Source organism: Mytilus galloprovincialis, chromosome 3 (genome assembly GCF_965363235.1).
Source record: "Mytilus galloprovincialis chromosome 3, xbMytGall1.hap1.1, whole genome shotgun sequence".
Taxonomy (NCBI): domain Eukaryota; kingdom Metazoa; phylum Mollusca; class Bivalvia; order Mytilida; family Mytilidae; genus Mytilus; species Mytilus galloprovincialis.
Genome location: NC_134840.1, coordinates 57,153,238 through 57,176,106, shown reverse-complemented (window position 1 = coordinate 57,176,106; position 22,869 = coordinate 57,153,238). Strand labels below are relative to the sequence as shown.

General features: G+C 31.6%; 1 protein-coding gene across 1 annotated transcript in view; it reads right to left on the bottom strand.

Moving 5' to 3' along the window:
- LOC143068419 (vam6/Vps39-like protein) overlaps positions 1–16,452 on the bottom strand; it is a 44,734-nt gene extending 28,282 nt beyond the window's left edge. Inside the window, exons 1-13 of the mRNA XM_076242443.1 lie at positions 16,271–16,452; positions 9,913–9,987; positions 9,530–9,597; positions 8,449–8,491; positions 7,280–7,374; positions 6,421–6,492; positions 5,743–5,778; positions 5,055–5,147; positions 4,025–4,208; positions 3,379–3,499; positions 2,981–3,098; positions 2,334–2,463; positions 431–573 (exon numbers count right to left, since the gene is read on the bottom strand). Coding sequence (XP_076098558.1) covers positions 431–573; positions 2,334–2,463; positions 2,981–3,098; positions 3,379–3,499; positions 4,025–4,208; positions 5,055–5,147; positions 5,743–5,778; positions 6,421–6,492; positions 7,280–7,374; positions 8,449–8,491; positions 9,530–9,597; positions 9,913–9,987; positions 16,271–16,343 — 1,251 coding nt within the window. The 5' untranslated portion in view covers positions 16,344–16,452. The remainder of the gene's footprint in view (positions 1–430; positions 574–2,333; positions 2,464–2,980; positions 3,099–3,378; positions 3,500–4,024; positions 4,209–5,054; positions 5,148–5,742; positions 5,779–6,420; positions 6,493–7,279; positions 7,375–8,448; positions 8,492–9,529; positions 9,598–9,912; positions 9,988–16,270) is intronic.
- Between the last annotated feature and the right edge of the window lie 6,417 nt (positions 16,453–22,869).

Below are 22,869 nucleotides of genomic sequence, written 5' to 3'. Positions count from 1 at the left end.
GAAATCGGTCAAATTTATTAAGTATGTGTGAACAAATGTATCATAAAATAGGGCTGATAAAATATAATGCATTGTCTCCTCTAATTGCATAGACTACTGAAATGTCATCAAAATAATTAAACTTGAAAAAATTTTATTGAAATGGAAACAAGACAAGAATATTAAAGAAATTACTTTTCATTTAAATCAAACATATGAAGTTTACACAGATTATTGTCCATTGATTTCATTTGATTAATTGATTTGCATCATACTGCAAAAAGTTGTTTTAAGAGGTTGTCAATCTTTAAGACTTTTAAGGAGCTTGTTTTCCCAGAGAAAAGTGTGACAAAAAAATGTTTCTCAGACTTACAGACTAATAATGGACAAACACAATGAATGTAATTAGCCCCTACTCCAACGTGGGGTTATAATAAGTATGTTAACTTACTTGAGTGAGATAATCCTGTAGTGCTGACAAAGCCTTTTCTAACTCCCCTCCTTCTAAATCTGGAGGCTTTTTAGGATATTCAAGCTGTTTCCTGAATTCATGAGGTAACAAGTTGGGATATAGTCCAATAACATGTGACGGATCTGAAGTAAAGTAACATTAGTTATTGTTATTACATTAGTTGCAATGAAGTACTGGAATTACCCATACAAAATAAGACAGAAATTTAAAATGTAAAATAAATCTTGAAGTTTCTCTCCTCTGACGTCATTCAACAAAAGGTGGTGTGAAGGTAGCTGCATCAAAACAAATTGAGAACTCCTTGAAAAGATATAGTACATTGCATTTCTAACTTTGTTTACACACAAAGTAGATGTTATAAAAAGAATAACTTATCTAAGTTTTCAATGTAAAAACTATTCAACTTTTCACCTCATTATTATCCAAATAATTTCTGATAATATCAATAAAATTTCATTCAAACTAGTTTTACAGTGATGCCTGTGTATCATACTTGTATTCTATCACTTCAAATGTGTAATAATTGCATTCATTTTTATCACAGAATGCAGACAGGATAATAATAAATGGTCATTTTACATGAAAAAGTATACTGACTGGCTTTAAAAACGCAACACTCATTTTGTAGATTTTTTTTCACCAAATAATGTTTGATCCTCATACAACTACTATTCATGCTCATCATATGTCTTTCCCTTTCGAAAAATAAACATCTGACTTACCTGTGGTAATTGAACATACCAGATTTTTTTAGATCGCACGAAATTTCAGAAAGAGAAATTTCGAGCCAATAAAAGATTTTTTCAGTTTTTTTTTCTTTGTGAAACAGTTCGTTCAATCCTTGGACACACTTTAATCATTTAAAAAATGTTGCATCTCCATATTGCCAAAACTCAGGAATGAAAAGCTGAATCAACTCATTAGAATTCTGCAAACAGGAAAACGTGAACGTGCTGCAACACAAAAAATTGACGTCAGAAACTCGTCTTACTGTACTTCTGACAATGATACCGGTAGACTGGATTTGTTGAAGACCATCAAAGACTAGATCAACATGTAGTGACAATGCAACGTCAATAGAATTTGATTAGACAACGTCATTTGTGAGACAGATCTACGGCCGCAACGTCAACTGCTAACCAAATTGATGAATGAAATTTTGCACAGATTTATGCCATAAATGTTTCCCATTAACTGAACTGGCAAAGAATCGACTGCAGAAAAACATTTAGAGCCTTAATGTTTAAACCGCATAATTGACAAAACAAATTGTAATGGGTGGAACAATGGCAAAATCAGAAGGTGCAAAACAGAAATGGTTGACCTTTCTGACAATCATTTTGGTGTTTGTTACAGGCAGTCATTGCTTTTGACGGTGACACGTTCATTGGTAAGGGGAAAACCAGGGTTTCAGTGTATACCACAATATTTGAACATCGAAAATGACGTAATCAATTCAACTTTCGAACTGCATTTTTTTCCAAACATTTAAGTAATGACAGAACTTTCTATTAATAAGTTTGTTTACAAAAAAATGCATAATTAAAAATGAAAATTGAAAAGAATAATCTAGTGTTGCGTTTCTAAAGCCGGTCAGTATATATCTACTTCATGATAAACTTGTATTAATTTTTAATTAGAATTATGTGGTTAATTTATTGAGCATTTCTGATAGTTTTTCAGTCAGAAGCCACCAAATTTCAGAAATCTCGTAAAGTCTCGTGGAGTCTGAGATTTTATCAATTTTCTACTTAAAAGCCTATCAGACTCATTTCCCGTTAGATAAACTGTTCCCAGAATCAATCATAAGAATAAAGCCAATTTTATTTGTTCAACCCTATAATTAACAAGGAATAAAACAAACCATCACATTCCTTATTACCTGTGCCAAGTTTAACAAATATCTGCATTGATTCTTCAAATCTGTGTTGACAGAATAAATCAAAGGCATACAAATTCTTTATATTATGTACTCTCTTCTGTTTTTCTTCATCCTGCTCGTCTGTCATTTCCTAAATACATAATTTTATTATAGTATCAACAATATACATTACTTTAAGTCCATCCACTTTTATCAAACTTAACTAGAAACAGTAAAATTAACAAGAGGTAACACATTATCATCCGTTGTTTGAAATAATTTATAAACTTGAGATAGCCATTTCTTGAAAATCATGTTACAAGGTACCAATTGAAACAGACAATTTTAGAATTTCACTGAGATTTCACTGTACTTGACATCTAACCATAGTGGAAAATGCCTTCCTCATGTCAAGTTAATGTCTTTTTGGAACAGACCTAAGGTAATGAGATTGAGATCTAACAAAAATTATAGACTTTCGAATTCATGCACATATCAGTAAATTATCTATGTCACAATGCTTATGTAATAAAAGTAAGAACTGATTGTTTGATGACGTCATTTACGCCTATTGACCCAAGGTTGGCTGGTGTTACTCATTCATAAAAAAACAACTTGACATTGGTGTATTTGGTTCATTTTCTATAAGAATTCTGTTGAATACTTACAGCTAAACGTAAAGCCAGTTCAAATTCATGGTTTTCTAACAACTGTCTTATCTGATATGCTATAGGCATGGGACAAATCCTCCATATAAAGTTTATAGAAGCTACATAAATGTTGCCACTGAAAAATAATTTTTGCCCTCATAACGATATGCTATATTATTTTCTGTGAAGTATATGAATATCCTTTAAAGATGAATTCTATGATTTTTGCAAATAAATGCCTATTTGAAACAATGCTGTTTTTTTTTTTATAATATTGGTCATATTTTATCATGTATAAACGTTTAAACATTAGCAGAATATTAAATATATTGAAGTATTCATTATTTCCACATTTAACATTTTTTTCCTTCTAAGTACTGATGGTACATGCCTATTTTTAACAACAGAATAGTTACCTCCCTTGGCATATGAATTTTGCATGTTGCAGTTCCTTCTGTTGTATCAACAATTTAGTTTCTATAGTTCTAACTTCAATAAACTTTGGAAGAATGCCAATAATATATGGAGGATTGTTTTCTGTAAAAAACAAAAAATCAACATTTTAGTACTTCAGTATAAATAAAGGTGACGGATGTTAATCAAAGTTTTAAAATTCAACTGTTTCCAGTGGATTAATATCATACCATGCTTGATGTAGTTGTGAAATCAATAGTTTTACAATAAAATATGTTTGTGTGTTTGTCTTTTTTCTTTTGGCCATGGCATTATCTGTTCATTTTCAACTTATGACCTTTCATTGTTCCAAATGGTATAGTTTAGTTTTGTCAATTTTCCCCTTTTTAAATCGACCTTGGAGTTTTTGTTAATGATTTTCTCCTCTTATAACATTGATTTATCAACTTCCCACTATATTGTTGTTACATTGAATGCATTTACATCTTTAATTTAACTTGTCTTCCTTGTACCATTTCTTTTCCATACATCCATCTGATTATATTCAAACTATTTATACTGATATTATTGTCCAGTTTAAAACCTAAGCATGTAAAATTTCAATGAGTGTATGTATATTGACATGAATCAATCTATGTTGATATGTACCTATTTGTGTAGGAATTCCAGTCCAGTTAATAGGACTTTTCTGCGTCGGCTGGCCCTCAGAGTCTATGAGTATTGACATATTATCTCTTCCAAGCATTAATCTATCATTTGCTACTTTGGTTATCACAGGTTCATGTTGAGTGTTGCCAAGGGGAAATAACTCCTTGATATCGCCTGAGTTTATCTACAATATCATAATAAAACTAAGTTTGCAGCTTTGTTATCAGTTATTATTTTAAACAATTAACATAACAGATAAGATTCTTTTTTCAAATAAATAATATATGTTTAAACCACATCTATAACTTCATACCTGCCAACTGTCACTATTTCCGGGGGATTTCCCCCATGGAGGCTCCCAAATGGAAATTTTGAAATGACCAGTAGCTCATATCTTGAGGTATTATTGTGTTACAATTAGTACTGCAACCAGAGTTCATTTTGTAAAACTTTAATGGTCCGGAAGAACAGGGAAATTTTGTCCACAATTTTAACAAAACAATAAATTTTTCAATGGCTATAAGCTTGTAATAGTATGAAAAAGCCAAAAACAACATTAAAATATATTTGAAGGCCCCCTTGATGGTTTTGTAGAACTATAGGATCCATCTTGCACGTAAAACCCCCATGGGCATTTTGAAAAGTTGGCAGGTAATTTACTCATAAGATATGTGTATTTATCAATGTTTACAGTTACTTATATGTTTTTTATTTTCTAAACTGCATGCTATTCAACTCACCAACACTTAAAGGTTTTGTTCTAACCAAGTTAACTTAACAGTTTTTTTCTACTTTCTATGAATTTAAGTGTCAGGTTTACTTTGTACAAATTGTGACTTGGATGAAGAGTTGTCTCATTAGCACTCATACCACATCTTCTTTTATAAATTGATTTTTATCATCAAAGAATATAAGACCGTTGCTAATTTTTCATTGACAATGTCTCAAATTGGCCTTCTATCTTATATATGGAAAGTATTCAAATGCATTAACTAAAAGACTGTATACTTTTAGGAAATACATTACTTACTTTGACTAGAAAATAGTCTCTTCTAAATCCAACACATATAGATTCTTTACACCAACACATACATCGGGGTACGTCATATAAGTTCATCTCAGTCTGAAAAATGACATCACTTTTATTATCAAAATCTTCTTTTGAAAGATAATTTTTTTCATAGGCAACTTCTAAATAAATAATTTTGAAAGAACATTATATTGTAACACTGATTTGTGTTCTAAGAAACTGTATCTGCTTAATGTATTGTTTGTTGCAGGGCTAATGTTTTAATTCTGGATGGCATGGTATACAGGTTTATCAGTTGCTTTAATTCCAATCACTTTACCATGCAATGGCCGTTTGGGATTTTCTTTCTCCAAATCATCTGTTGTCTGTTGGTTTTGTCATAGTTAATTGATCTGATTTTTTAATGGAAGCTCTACTAACATTTTTTTCCAAACATAAATGTGGAAAGATGAAAAGTGTTTTGATGTCAACAAAATGGACTAAACCACATTACAATATATTATGTCTATTAAAGTCAGATGATCTGTTCCTGCACATTTTTTGAACACCTTATTGACTCTTCTTGACTTTTTTTGGTAGTAAATTGGGGTTTTAATGTGACATCATGTGGCATATTGATTTTTTTAAATTTTATCTACTGATAGCATTTTAAAAAATATATTGCTTGAAACATTTTACAGTGACTTACCAGATCTTGAAAACTCCTGTTTTTCCAGAAGCTCACCTATCAAGATATTTCAGAGAATTATTCATAAATAACATAAAGCTACTTTCAATCACAGTTCTATTTTGTGTATTGCAGGACATACTTTTTAATTACAGAAGAAGAAGGTACATATAATAAGGCAACTTTTTTGGCACCTTGAAGTTGAATTCAAATTAATTTTTTTTTATAGATCTACTGAATAACATCCTTCAAAAGATTTAAGCTATCAGATATCAGTTTTATCATATTTTTCAATTGTGTCTTACAAGTTTAACTTGCATTTCAGGATAAACTACAAAAACTGAAAAAATTTGAGATCTTGCCAAGGCCTTAATCAAACAGATATATTGCTGCAAGCTGTCTTGCAAAAAGATGTTAATATGTCTGACATCATGACAATAAGCATGAACATTCTTTCAGAATAAAAATGTAATATTCACCACAGATATAATCAAAGGATACCAAACAAATTCACCAGTACTTCATGCAGTGGAACATTGTTTCCAAAAGTTGTGATGCTTACCTCATGTAAACATATTATTACTATTTTGAAAGTTTTTTCATAAAACAAAATAGTTTAAAATAACCATTCACTTCATACATTTGCTATTCCTTTTGTTGTACATGCTTCTTAATCTAAAAGGCTATTGAAATACATACTTGCAGTTTTCTTTTGACAGAGACACACATTCTCAACACATGATTTTCTTCTCCACTCAAACTCTTTTGAGTCTGTGAAAGGAAATAGTAAATATTGTATACACAGTCTGGCAGAAAAGGTCAGATAAAGGAGACTTAACTCTTGGCTATTAGCGTCACATGCTGTCAGATTGTAGGGTATAAAATTAATTCATTCCTCATCCTGTACTTCAAATAATAATCACACTAATAAAAGACATTATTAAGTATGTATAACTTAATTTCTGTATTTTTATGCATAAGAAGTTTGGATTTTTGTTTCTGGCAATGGTGAAAACTCAATGTTGGCCAGTAAAAGTCAACTGAGCCTTGTCAAACAGACCAACATATCTTACAACCATTCTATACACCAAGTAGTAAACTTGTTATTTATAATAATTGATAAAATGGCTTAACTACAAAAACTTAGCATTCAATAATTAGACTGGGAAAGCAGGTCAAAGTCAGATGTACCATTTCAGACAGAAATGTTTCATGTAAATCATTGTATACACTAAATAGAGGTAAAGCAGGCAAAGCTAAAAAAATCTAACCAAGTATTATTGATAATTCTATTTTTATTCTATTTTTATTTCAATATTAAAGTTTACCAGAGCTTTCTTGTGATGTTATAATCAGCAGCAACCTTGCTGACAATATGAATAATATTACAAAGTTCCATCTCTCAATATGTGCCACTATTTTTACCACTGTGCATTGAAACTTACCTGCACAGTTAGTTTATACATGTATTAACTAAAGAGAAAAGTTGAATTCTATCAGTAGTCTTTGAATAGAGCAGGAAGATAACTTTTGTTTATTTTTCTTTAATAATTTATACCTGTACATCCAAAGCAAACAAGTTTGCTCCTCTGGTTTTGTTGATACATGTGATGAGGTTAAAGGACTGCAGATCATGGACACTGACTACATTATCTAAAATAAATGGAAAGTAAAGATGCAACTTGTAAATAAACTGAAATTCAAAATATGTTAAATCAAACTGTACAAGATGAATTGTGCTTTATTTACATGTTATGAAAAACAAGAGGCTGTCACAACGACAGCAAACCGAATTAATTAACATTTAATTGTGTCCTGCCAATATCACAAGGACCATAACTGATGAACGGTGAAAGTGAAAATCGTCAATATCAAATTAAACCTCCATTTTGTCATCAGTATCAACATATTAAAATTTTAAAGAGCTTAGGTTGAATGGTTCATGAGTAAATGCAACAACATGAATGGAAACGCCACTTTTTATCTTTCAAGAACCATAACTCCTGAACGGTAAAAGTCAAAATCTACATTATTGAACTTGACCTCCATTTTGTCATCAGTAACAACATATTAAAATTTGAAAAGCTTTGGTTGAACAGTTCATGAGTAAATGCACCGACACGACTGGAAACGCCATTTTTCAATCTTTCAAGAACCATAACTCCCGAACAGTAAAAGTCAAAATCGTCATTCTTGAACTTGACCTCCATTTTGTCATCAGTAACAACATATTAAAATTTGATAAGCTTTGGTTGAACAGTTCATGCGTAAATGTACGGACACGACTGAAAACCCCACTTTTCAATCTTTCAAGAACCATAACTCCTGAACGGTATAAGTCAAAATCGTCATTCTTGAACTTGACCTTCATTTTGTTGTCAGTAACAACATATTGAAATTTTGAAAGCTTTGGATAAACGGTTCATGAGTAAATGCACAAACCACATTTGGTTGCCGCCGGCCGTACATCCCCAAATCAATAACCAACATTTTTGTCACAAAAATCCCGTTAAAAATCTTTACATTCATTAAAAAAAAGATATTCAGTTCATCTGTGTTCTGCATTTTGTAAAAAATTATATGTCTTTTATCTTAAGTTATGGTTCGAGTTTCACTTTGTCATTACAGGTATTTGTTATATGAATCTATTTCCCCTTTCGATATAATGTTCCTGAATACCCCTTGATATTTCCAACTGGTTTAAATTGTAAAAAGTGTTAACAATACCTGAAAGACTAATCAGAATATGGAGCTGTGGAACAGCAGACAGCTGTAAAAGTAAAGAAGTAAGACTAAATATAATTACACTCTATTTACCAAGAGCCAGTTCTGATGTCTAAACTGTAACTTTGACAGCAGTTCCAATTATAATTCGATACGTTTTTTGTGTACTTGTATATATACTCTTCTCTAATTCTATGGAAAAATATCGCTTTCCAAACGCATTATATAAAAAAATTTAATCAACGTGTGGTTGCCCGTGATCTCAGAAGATGATTGGCTGAGTCAAAGGGTCAAAACCTTTCTCAGCTCCCTGAAATGATCAAATGTTCTAACAGGTGTTAATGAAATTGACAACTTCTTGGAAAGTAGAAGGCACTCGAAGGGGATTTTGGTTTAGAAAAGACGGTTTATCTTTTAATAATTAGAGAAACAGATTATTACATAGTAATGCGTGGATTATTGAATTTATCCAATCTCGATAGTTAAATTATAAATTTTTAAGTGCAAGACTTTAAAATTGATAATTTAACTATCGATTGGATAAATCTGATAATCCACTTGTATCAATGTAATAATCTATATTAGTCTATTAGAAATTGATTACCTTTTTTTGTTCAGTATCATATATTATGTGATAACAGACCAAACATTTCGACCCTTAAGCAAAACAAAATCAACTTATTACTTTAATTTCAATACCAAATATTTCTTGTCTTCCAAGGAAAAGATATGTTGCCTACCATTTAAAAATAATATAAGGCATTGGTCCATTAATGCACAGTTTTCATAAAAATTAAACAAGAGTAAAAACCTTTCCTAAAGATATATTTCATTTCGAATAATGACAACTACCTACATTTGTAAAACCTGAGGTTGGATGAAAAGACTTTAAGCACTCTGAAATTGGATCATTTCTGTACTTCTTAGTAGCTTGTCTTGCATGTGTAAAGGTCATAGGCTGTCATTTTGTCACATCCACCTGTTTCATTGTTAATTTGTCCTTCATATAAATAAATCCAATTCACCAGGGAACTGACTCTTTTTTTTTGTCAGTCTTAATTCAGAATGAGATTAGTTTTTTTACCTGTGTAATTGGCTTTTTGGCAAAATTTTTGTTTGATCTTTCCAATTGTACATCAAACTTTGATTCACCTGAAATATAAACAAATAATTATGAACAACCGATATAATCAAAATAATCAGAAAAAAAAAGGATTGAAATAATACATCCAGCTTACAATATTGTTCAAATTTAGATACAAGAGTCTTGGTCATGGTAGGTTAATATAGAGTGATACTTTATTTGAGTTTCAATCAATGCATGACACCCAGATTAAATATAGACATTTTGTCTATGGATACAATATAATACAAAGTGTCATTGGTTGACTGCTAAAAAGAGTAAAATAAATGTAAAATTATAATATTTTGTAAATATTTTAGCAAGCAAATTTAAATGATATTTACCAGCCGCTCCAGATTTTCTTTTGATTCTATACTGTAACAAGTGGCTCTCTTTTGTACCAACAAGTAAAATGTCATCTAAAATAGTGAGAAAAAAAAATTATATCACTAACTGCTTGTGAAACAGGTCATAAAGATGCTCTTTCATCCTCTTGTAAAAATGGGTGTAAACAGGAGAAACCTGACAAAGTCATGTAGTTACTATTTGAACAATGTCTCAATATCATAGTTTGATAATAAATTAGAAATCATTATGGTAGATACAATCATAACAATGTTACGGTTAAAACCAGCTTAAAGTACTCACAATGGATTTTGAAGTTTGATAGTCATAGATTCATCATTCGAACGCATTTTCGTCATAATTGATATAAATTGCCATAAAAAACTTTCAATAATTTCTATTAAAATATAAAACTTTATTCAAAACGTTCAGAGATGTCTTCACGAGTTAAACAGGTGCTTCCTGAACTGTGCGCTACACATGCATGAAAGTATTCTTATGACTATTTATAGACCCTGATAAAAAACTTAAAATACGAAATCATTTAGAATCATATATCTCTTACTAATGGAATTTAAACCGAAAAATTATAATTTACTGATGAATCCGGACTCGTTTTGAAATTATCATCCACGTGTCACTTCCAGTTTTCATTTCATTTTAAAACCAAAAGTAGTAAACGTGATCTATTCTTGATTTGTTTACAACTTCCTTTCAGTCGTTATACTCGTTTCAAAAAGGATTTTATACAGTTCCAACTTAATAGAACTGATTTCAAATTATCGATTTAGACGTTTTTTTAAGGATAACTATCATGCAGTGATATAATCATTACAAGTTAATTTCTGCTGTGATTCCTTGTTTAAAAAAAAAATGAATCCAACTTTTGCTGATCAAGAATGTCCTCTGAAACAAACTGAAGAGAAATTGTGAACTAAGTTTCCACATCCCATGTCAAAATCTTTCATAATAAGGGCCAATACAGTCAAATCATACAATACTGACTGCCAATCATGCCTACAATTTGTACAAATCCTTTAAAATCTGACAAAGTCAAAGATGAAGCTAGTAACATACATCCTTGGTCCCTTGCTGTTACACAAAAAACGAAAACTATATGCATGCGCATTAATACATATACAAACTCGTGACTTGCGATTTGGAACAAGAACATTTATTAAATAATAATTAAACGACTTAGTTGGTTCTACATTTTTTTATGAGAGACCAGTATCAAATATCAGTTTCATAACGGTAACATATAGAACAAGAGTGCACACGCTAAAATGTCTCGCCTTCTTTCCTAATCGTTGTCATTGATATTATATTGATAGTCCTAAATATAAAGCTTTATTACAAATGTCACATAAATCTAACCAAGAAAACTAAACATTGACTAATGGCCCATGAAAATGAGGTCAAGGTCAGATGAACCATTCCAGGCAGGCATGTACAGCTAACAATTTTTCCATACAACAAATAATGTTGATCTATCACTTATAGTTTAAGAAAAACAGACCAAAACACAAAAATTAACATTGAGCAATGAACTGTGAAAATGAGGTCAAGGTCAATTAAACCTGCGCGACTGACAAATAGATCATAAAAAAATTCCATACACCAGTAACCCTACCGTCACTACTTTTTTCGGCTTAAAATAGCCTACCCTAAAGATCTTATTGTCATTTTTCATTAATCACTGTTGAAGTCAGAATGTTGCTCCCATAGACTCAATGTAAAAAAAAACTATAAAATACAAAAAATTCCTACATGTACCTACCTACCCTAACTTTTTTTCAGATGTAACGGGAACCATACATACTTTTTTATTTGGCCTGACCACCAAAACTTAACCTTGTTCATTGATCCATGAAATGAGGTCAAGGTCAAGTGAAAACTGTCTGACCAGCATGAGGACCTTGCAAGGTACGCACATACCTAATATAGTTATCTATTACTTACAGAAATGTATAATAAGAGAGAATTTAACATTACAAAAAATCTTAACTTTTTTTTCAAGTAGTCACTGAACCATGAAAATAAGGTCAAAGACATTGGACATGTGACTGACAGAAAATTAGTAACATGAGGCATCCATATACAAAGTCTGAAGCATCTAGGTCTTCCACCTTCTTAAATATAAAGCTTTTAAAAAATTAGCTAATGCCGTCGCTGTATCCGCCGGATTACTATCCCTTTGTCGAGCTTTCTGCAACAAAAGTTGCAGGCTCGACAAGAACTCCACTTCAGTTCTTATATGACAGAAATAGAATTATCGGAAATCAGAAAACTCTCGCATTTATCAAAACTGGGGAATTCCCTCTGATGTGTTTCTAAATTTATAAAAACACTAAATATATATACTGCTTAATTCTGATTTTCTGTGTTGTTAAAAACATGCATATAAGTCAAGGGAAATATCAAACATAAAGATTATGAGAAGAACATTACAGGAAAGTTGTTTAACCCTTTCGCTGCCAAATAAATTTTAAACAAAACCCCGTCAGTGCCAATGCTTTTGTTGATTGTCTTTACGATAACGCAAAAACGGCGACGTCATAGTACAAGTATAATAGCGCCAAAAAAGATGTTAACTAAAAATGGCGGGATTGATAAACCTGTTTTAATAAAAGTCCATTTTCTTACATATTTTACCGATTTTTGATCGCGAAGTTATAATATTTAGACAAGTTACGTGTTATAAGATATTCTGGTCCCGGTTCTAGTAAGAGCAGCTTAATGAGGTAAAACAAAATCTTTTTTTATGGGCCTTGAGTAGGGGTAACTATTTTATGTGTCTATGAAACATGGCAAAATAATTTCACCGATTGTAAGTTTGACTTTACTTCTTTCAGTTGCCCTCTCTTAAACTGATACAAGAAATGCCCTACCCGGAGATGGCAAACCTGTCTTTAAATCATATTCTCCCGGGTCAAAATTCGGTAATATGAAAAGAGATATAAATTATTTTGTCACTACTTATAAATTAAAGAAAGTTTGTGATTATTCTTTGTGAACAACTTCATTATATGAGCTTGATTCATATAACTTAAACATTTCTCAAGGAAGATATTGTATTCGTCTGTGTTACATCGTCTGCTGCGTTTCTTATATTTATTACATGATATATGAACAACTTTACGACAGAGAACAAACATGCATATACATTTTCGGCCTTTTCCTGCCACCAGGGACATTTTGTACAGAACATACAGATCAATATCTTCTTTTCGACCTGCTAATTTTCTAAAATGTTGTTTTGTTCTTATATGATCTTCGGAAATGCAATCAATTAATTAATTGTATTAAATGAAGACCTGATCTAACATTGTCAGAGTTCTTTTAATTAATAGGAAATTTCTGTCGTATCTTAATATGAAAAATAATGTGTTCATTAATTCTAGACAACCGTACAATAATAAGTCACTGTGATTGTAATTTAGAATCTATAATTCACAAAGTTTTCAGGTTGTTTGCGGTTTTGCTTTCTTTTATTTTGGAAGAAGGGACAAATAATAAATGAGTACAGACATGCACCGATGATCAAAGAACATGTATTTTACTAGGAAACATGTTACATGTATGAATTCAAAGTGTCATGTTGACCTGGAATGTTAATTTGGCCGGCACAATCCAACAAGAATATTTATTTACGATGCTATACAGAACATTGCATTTTCACATGATAAATACAGTATTAAATATTTTTCCTTGTATCTTATGTATACAACCCATAATGATTGATTTATTATTCATGTTTAACTCACTCACAGTTTTGCCTTTGAAATTTCTATAAAAGTATGCCGTATAAAGCCTAGAAAAATTAAACGCAGCAACAAAGAAAAGAAATTATCGAAATTTTGTCCATGCATTAAAATTCTCTGTTGTCGTTTTAATGGAACAGAGGCATACCTGTATGATATCAAGACAAACTTCTTCGTCGAATGAATTGTGAAAATCAGCAAGAAAAAGGCAATGGTTTTGAAATTTCTTTGCAGTATTCTTTAATATGTCCTACATTCTGGTTAAATTATTTGTGATCCCTCACTCAAACGAATAAACTGGAGGATTAACCACGGATAAGGATTAGCCATAATCCGATGGATGCGTTAACAAATCACGTCATTAGATTAATTACGTCATTAATGTGTAGTGCACTTTTTGCGTACTTTTTCATCTTTTTAAGTTTTTTTTGCGCTTTTTCTAATCCGTTTTTGTAAATGTATTTGAATAGCTTCTATCTTCTATATTTTATGTATGTACAATTTTATTTGTATTATATTCTTACAAAGTAAACGCTTAAAAACTTTAGCCAGTTTAGGAAAGTAAGCCTAGAATACATAAATACCCCTACTAAATGGCCTACTGCGATAGCGTCGGGAAAAAGAGTGGATTTGAGACTCTATAGTTCTAAATATTATATACATATTTATAAATGTATTCTTACATAATTTAATTTTCATAATTTTCATAAAAAAGGTCCCCTTTCATGATCCTTCATATCTTTTAATCTTGGTAAAAACGCGCGAATGTTTCAAGACGGAGGAATTAAATTTATCACAAAAACGGTGACGTCATAGTACATTACGTAGTTCATAACATCATTTCAATCGGCCGATGAATCAGCCCTTTGGCACTGACATACATGTCAAGTGATATGATATTCGCGTGTAATACACGCTTTTACGTTTTTAACGGTTTACACGCGAGGATTTTGTCACATGGCGTGTACACGCTTTTCACCACTTTACACGCAATTACACGCTTTTTCGTTCTTTTCATTTTTTGGTTGTTAGTGATATCGCTATTCTCGGGTTTTGTCCTTATTCGGCGATAAATACCGAAAAAATTCAAAGTAATTGTTTGGCTGCCACATTGTTTGTTTTTCTATATGGACAAACAGTAAAAGGTAAGTAGTTTGTGATTAGTTTTAACAATTTTGTGACTTTCTTTCAAATTCACTTTATAGGGGACATGTGCACAGAAATAGGTCACTTCCAGGGCCTGTACCGTCGTCTAAAGTGCCGATCGTTAAGCCAAAACGATGTGTACGGCAAGATTCAAGATTTATAAATTATATTTTAGAGTTCGAGTTTAAATGATCGAGTGACAAATAACGCATGATATTTTGTGCATTCTATGTTGCAATGATAAAAAAAACCAATACATGTGAGAGGAGAAATACAATGTAGCTATTTGAATAAGCATTTAACATGTTTATCTGATGGAAATCAAATTTATAAAACATTTTTCTTTTTCAATTTCAGTTTCAAATCTAGCCAACACGGCAACAGATTTCTACAGGCCATGGGAATAAAAATATCACGGAACTGTTGGATCAGCTCTCATAGTACCAGCTTTCTTCTGATGAACTACCCAGTTTTAACCAGGCAATAGCAATGGGAGCAATGGCAGAAATAATAGATGACATTTTACATTGCTCAAAAAAAAACATGACATTCTTTCAAATCTTGATTAAGCTAATTCAGTCAAATATCAATTCCTACTGTGGGAGAGCCTTTTCAATTATAAAGAAATTGACACTGAATTCGGATGAGAACTTGACTATGTTACATTTGTATTGTGTGCTGTTATCAAATAAATGTAACTAAACTTGAAACTGGCAGTTGTTTTGAATATGTGCCTAGTGGTGGTGCTTTAAAAGCAACATTACAGACCACTGTTTAATAAAATAAAAGTTCACAGTAGAATATATATATTGTTTTTTTATATTCACAACTTTGTATGAAATTATGAACATTACCACATTCATATTAACAAGTCCGCATCTACGTCACGCGTTTTCACACGCTTTTTGACATATCATGTCATGTCATGACATGATTTCCCATTGTAAGAGGTTGACATGTATGGGCACTGAAAGGAGTATGACTTTGGGCCAACAATCAGCCCTGTGGCACATACATTTGTAACTCGTTAAGTTCAATCCTTTTGCTTGTTTTTACCTTTTAAAGCAAGACAATCATAAGAATCTGAGATTTTGCTGAATGTTTAGAACAAAACGGTTGATGTGAGGGCATAGAGCCCTGAGTCAATGGTATAAGTCTACAGATTGCTTGAAAGCAGATATCAAAGCAGTCTGTAGACTTAAAAATTGCACTCATCACTCTTATCAAATTCATATAAATACATTTAGGGGGAATATGCACAGGCACTTGTTTCTATCCATACGAAGGTCGACTATCCATATAAATGGGAATATGAAGTGAATATGTTTATTGAAATCTGAAAGTTATTTTTGTAAGTATTGTGAAGATTCATCTTAGAATTAACTAAACATGTCACACTGTCAATAAATATTGAACAGGAAATCCCAGGAAATAAATCATGTCATACCATGGCACGTTATAGATTCGATTTTTAACGGTAGTTTTTCAAGAAGTGATATAGCCTCATATGCGTCGTGCATCACGACGATTTATGGCACAAATAAACAGTGAATCTATGGCATTTTGTTGCAAAATTCAGCTCAAAAAACATCTACTGCTACTTTCATGTGATAATCATTTCAAGTCTCCAACAGAGAAGAGTTCTCAAATTACTAAAAACCAAAAGTAACCATCTTTAACACAGACAAGAACGGTCTAAATTGGCTTAACACATACATTTAGACAAATGAGTGTCTGGAGTCAGTTTCACAAAAAAACTTAAGACTAAGATTTATCTTATAAATTTTCAAGTATACTAAATTGTTCATGACTTACGATCAATCTTAGTTGTAAGATTTTTTTTGGGAAAACCGACTCCTTGAGAGGGGTCCTTTAATAGGGCTCTTCACGGTTAGTTCGGCCATATTGGATAGGGGGCAGATTTTCATAATAGAGGTAAAAATGGTGTGAAAAATACAGGAAAACATCATTAAAACAGCTGTTGCTTGGAAACACACATAGGATTTCCCACACTTTCATACCATTTCCACCTCCTTCCAAAAAATCTGCCCCCTATCCAATATGGCCGAACTAACCGTGAAGAGCCCTATTCTTTATTCATAAATTTTATAAGCCATTTTCTCTATTCTTAATTTGGCCAATATTTGGGAAATCCTGAGAGGATAAAGGATCCCTATAGTTTTTATTAAGTCTGTGAGTCCGTCGGACAGTCAATAATATTTACAAGCGCAAAAACTCCAAAACTCAAAGGTATGATCAGGTATATATAGGAGGCCAGAGAAATTTTGTACAGCTTTTTTGCATATGTAAATGTGCATATGTTTAATTTTTTCATAATTATATTTTGCTCATAATAAGGGGACAACAATTTAATATTCTGGGGAGGGGGGGGGGGGGAGGAGGATTTTGAAAATGAATATAAACTCAGCCTTGATATATTAAATCACAAAAAATAAATGGTTTTTGTTCTGTGGTAGTTTGAAAATAAATTACCTGACTTGCAATCACAGTATTGAAAAAATAAATAACTCAGTAGGTCTAATTGAAAGTATAGGATGGCATCAGATTCTTCATAAATTCATCTTCTTTTTTTTTAAATCGGGAAACACTTCCCTAATCTTTTAAAAATAAAAGTATAAATATTATTTAAATATACTGGAAACGTCTGAAAATTGGTTTCATTTAACTTCAGGTATATTTACTCAGGAACACTTACCTCACTTTTATTACAGGGCAGTAACTACAATGTAGGAAATTTCAAAACCAAACGCTCATCTCCATATCAAATTGTGATCACAAGGAGTGCCTTGCAAGAAGGAAGTTATGTTCTCCCTCAGACGTAGCCCCTGATTTTTCGGGATCACTGTTTCTTTTTTATTTGTCTTTTGTTCATTGATTGCCCTTCTGTATTCTGTTAGTGTTGCATTCCTTTTGTAATTTAGTCATTTTGTTCTTAACTTGATCATGATTTAAAAAAAAAACAGAAGCCACAGACTTAACTATGTGAATAACATGTTTGCTTTTAATGCATATTGGTCTTTTGGTGTTGTCCTTAGAAACTTAAGTCTTACACTGAATTAATACATTTTGCTTTGAGACCAAAATATGGTAAAAAAATTATTAAAATAGAACTTGCATTTTCAGATTAAGAAAGGGGTATGGGGAACACCCAAAAAGCATGATTTTTCATCATTTGTTCTATAACTTTTTGGGCCTTCAGTTGCTCCAAAACCCATAAAAAAAATTGTTTGCCAATACTTTTAAACCAGATGCTCGGCAGGGCGTAGCTTTATACGACCGCAGAGGTTGAACCCTGAACGGTTGGGGCAAGTATGGACACAACATTCAAGCTGGATTCAGCTCTAAATTTGGATTGTGATTAAATAGTTGACACAGCATAGGTTTCTGACACAGAATGAATGTGTTCTAATGAACTTAAAATTTTTATTTTCTCTTAGAGCAATTCATTATGCTGTTGAATATTAATCCTCTCAAAAAAATGTTTGAAGAAATTTTCTTTTTATTTATGAAATTTCAAATGAGAAAAATTGAACCCAATTTTTTTAATCACATCCCCCTTTCCCTTATTCCAAAACTAATCTCAATTAAAATTTCTAATGGAGTTTGCAACAATAACTACTCATTTAAATACATCATAAAATATTAAGATGTAAAAAAACTGCTTGTTATCACTGAATGGTAAAGATTATTTTAATTTATCAGTTGGTAGTAAAAAGTGAATATACATTGTATATTGTATATAACAAAGATTTAAGTTGATTCTGAACAAAGAAAGATAACTCCAATTTAAAAAAAATTCTTGCTATTGCACAATATTGTGCATTTAGATATTTCTTGCTTACTATTCTGGACAAAGAAAGATAACTCTAATTAATTTTTTTTTAGCTATTTCACAATATTGTGCAATTAGATATTTCTTGACATTGCGCAATACTGTGCAATTGAAAAGACTTGCTATTGCACAATACTTAATATAATAATTTTAGATCCTGATTTGGACCAACTTGAAAACTGGGCCCATAATCAAAAATCTAAGTACATGTTTGGATTCAGCATATCAAAGAACCCCAAGATTTCAATTTTTGTTAAAATCAAACTAAGTTTAATTTTGGACCCTTTGGACTTTAATGTAGACCAATTTGAAAACAGGACCAAAAATGAAGAATCTACATACACAGTTAGATTTGGCATATCAAAGAACCCCATTTATTCAATTTTTGATGAAATCAAACAAAGTTTAATTTTGGACCCCGATTTGGACCAACTTGAAAACTGGGCCAATAATCAAGAATCTAAGTACATTTTTAGATTCAGCATATCAAAGAACCCAACCCATTCATTTTTTGTCAAAATCAAACTAAGTTTTATTTTGGACCCTTTGGACCTTAATGTAGACCAATTTGAAAACGGGACCAAAAGTTAAGAATCTACATACACAGTAAGATTCGGCATATCAAAGAACCTCAATTATTCAATTTTGATGAAATCAAACAAAGTTTAATTTTGGACCCTTTGGGCCCCTTATTCTGTTGGGACCAAAACTCCCAAAATCAATACCAACCTTCCTTTTATGGTCATAAACCTTGTGTTTAAATTTCATAGATTTCTATTTACTAATACTAACGTTATGGTGCGAAAACCAAGAAAAATGCTTATTTGGGTCCCTTTTTGGCCCCTAATTCCTAAACTGTTGGGACCTAAACTCCCAAAATCAATACCAACCTTCCTTTTGTGGTCATAAACATTGTATTTAAATTTCATTGATTTCTATTTACTTAAACTAAAGTTATTGTGCAAAAACCAAGAATAATGCTTATTTGGGCCCTTTTTTGGCCCCTAATTCCTAAACTGATGAAACCAAAACTCCCAAAATCAATCCCAACCTTTCTTTTGTGGTCATAAACCTTGTGTCAAAATTTCATAGATTTCTATTAACTTAAACTAAAGTTATAGTGCGAAAACCAAGAAAATGCTTATTTGGGCCCTTTTTGGCCCCTAATTCCTAAAATGTTGGGACCAACACTCCCAAAATCAATACCAACCTTCATTTTGTGGTCATAAACCTTGTGTTAAAATTTCAAAGATTTCTATTCACTTTTACTAAAGTTAGAGTGCGAAAACTAAAAGTATTCGGACGACGACGACGACGCCAACGTGATAGCAATATACGACGAAAATTTTTTCAAATTTTGCGGTCGTATAAAAAGGTTAGATACAACCAAACTTTAATACTGTGTATGTATGCAATACACGTATATGCAGTTGGGAATAAAGAAGATTCATTTCTCAGAGGATGATGATTCATTCTGATTAAATGGTACATAATGACTTGACTATACATGTATTATTTATAATAAACAAATAATTTAAAAATTGTATGTTTTCGAATATTATAAATATAGTTGTGAAAATAAATAGATGAATAATCAGTCCCTTGCTTTAATGAAAATGAAAAATCTTACTTCAATAGTGCAGAAAAAAGATTACCTATCCGTTCACAAAAATAAATAACTGATCCTCCTGCCCCCCCCCCCCCCCCTTTTTGAAATTCCTTTTATAATAACAAAAGCTTCAAAAATATTGGTAGGAGGCCAAGTTAAAAGAGGTGCTAAAAACATTGCCCAAAACAAAATGTTTTCTCCTTTGATCATTTGGTAGTGAGAAAATTTTTACATATTTTCTATACATGTACTGATTAGAAAATTGTGAGGTTTTTATGCTTACAATGCGATTTGATTGATTGATTGATTTTTTGAAACACCACTTTAAGCACTATTGTGCTATTTCATGCAGTCAGTTTTTATTGGTGGAGGATGTTAGAGTGACTGGAACGAACCTGCGTCATTTGGTAGGAAAACTGACAATCCTAAGTTCATAAGTCAATTACAATTAGAGACGAATGCACCTACCATGTGTGTGATTTGAACTAAGAACCTCAGTGTTGACAGGGTAGTGATACAGTAGTTCGACTACTTATACCCCTCTGGTCCTGTGGTAGGTTGGACATGGTATTCTATACATGTACTAATTAGAAATTGTGAGGTACTGCAGATGCTTACAATGTGAACATATAGTCATATAACTTGTTACATGTATAATGTATGTGGAACTTTCAAGTGTTTAATAAAAATTTTGTATAGATTGATTACAAAAATTTAAGCCTGTGTTTTGTAAATCAGAAAAATTTAGGGGTTACAAAATTAAGAGGTTTGTCAAATGTAAGATTACAAAATCTAGAGTCAATACTAGAATCTTGGTTAATTCAACTTTTTCATATAACCTATATTTGTAGGTAGCTTTATTGTGATACCAACTTGATTCAGTCATGAATAGCTTGTATACATCCTTTTATTGACTTTTTTGATGAAATAATCACATTGCTTCATATTACCCATGCAACATCGACTTGCACCGAAATTTCTTAGTTTTGGTATCATCCACTTATTGTTTGTTCTATGACTAGACTCACCTTTGTTTGAAATCTTGTCTTGGGTTAATATTAAATAAGTTTTTTTACTAAAAATTAAGTCCTGTCATTTTTGTTAAAATCTCTTTAAGCTTGTAATTGTATTATAATTTAGCATGCTGAGCATCATTTGTCAATGTAAAGGAAACTGAGTTCCATAAATTTTTATCTTGTGTGTCTTTTATTTTTGTTGTCGTGTACTTTAATACTTATATTTCACTTTGTCCTTCGATGATGCACAAGTTGACATGTAATGACCATTATCGTTTTGGCTCATTATCATAAGAAAATAAGCTTTTTTATTAAGCACCTCTTAGACTACTTTATTTAGTTTAATTTTAGTTAAACATCTGTCATTAACTATGAAATATGTCCTTCAATCTTCCTCAGGGTGAAGAAGGGGTGAAACTTCACATTTTTTTTATAACATGTTCTGTACTACATTCCTATAAAAAAAAAGTCTACAGTGGTTTATTTTGTTGATAATGCATTATAACAAAGCAGCTTTATACTAAAATATTCTTCATTTAAAAAATGTCTACCTTTAACCTAGAACTGTGAGAATTAAGTTATGGCATCCATTAATTTGAAATAAAATTTGCTTGTACCGTAAATCTCTTATTTTTCTGATATTGCAATACATTTTTCTTCAAATATAAAACTTCTTGGACTTCCATCTTAAAATCTACAAAATTTCCATGATATCAAGTCAAAGTTTCTCGTACAACCTGTTTATTAGTTTACTAAAACTCTTAAGAACCAGATACAGTAATTGATTCAATATATATAGGAAAAAGTTATGAAGCAGCATTAAAATATTTTTTGGCAAGTTTTTGCTTACAGTTATCTGATTTTGAGCACAAAAAATAGAAAAGAAAAAAAAATTAATGGTAAACTGTTTTCTACTTATTATGCCTTTTATGGCAGATATAAGTCTTTTCCTAGCTATGGAATCAGGATACATTTACTCAAAAAGATTCTGCTTTGAAGTTTCAAAAAATATACTGAAAATTGATCAATCAAATCCAAAAATTACCTCTTTTGACTTGGGTTTTAATCAATTCTAAAGCAGATAAATATACCAAATTACATGTAGTAACTTCAGTGGCGGATCCAGGGGGGGGGGGGGGGTTCCGGGGTGCGCACCCCCCCTTTATTTTTGCCGATCAATGCATTTGTATCGGGACATATGTTTTGCACCCCCCCCCTTTGCCCTGGGTGCCCTGGGTTAGCACCCCCCCTTTCGAAAATTCCTGCATCCGCCCCTGAACTTATATATAAATCCAATATTAGGCAATACCATTCTGCCAAAAAAAGGTCCATGTTAGTAAAGAATATCATTGTAACTTTCTATGTATACCATTAAGTCATTCATTGCAACATGAAGAATTCCTGTTCAAGATGGACAATTAAACCCGACATTATGACTTTTACTCGACACATAACCATGTTTCTTTGGACCAATTGGGCTAAAAGATTATACTCTGAGGTTTAAATAAAACTGACTCTTTAATTAATTTCATGATTTTAATATTTTCTAGAATCTTTTATGAAGCATA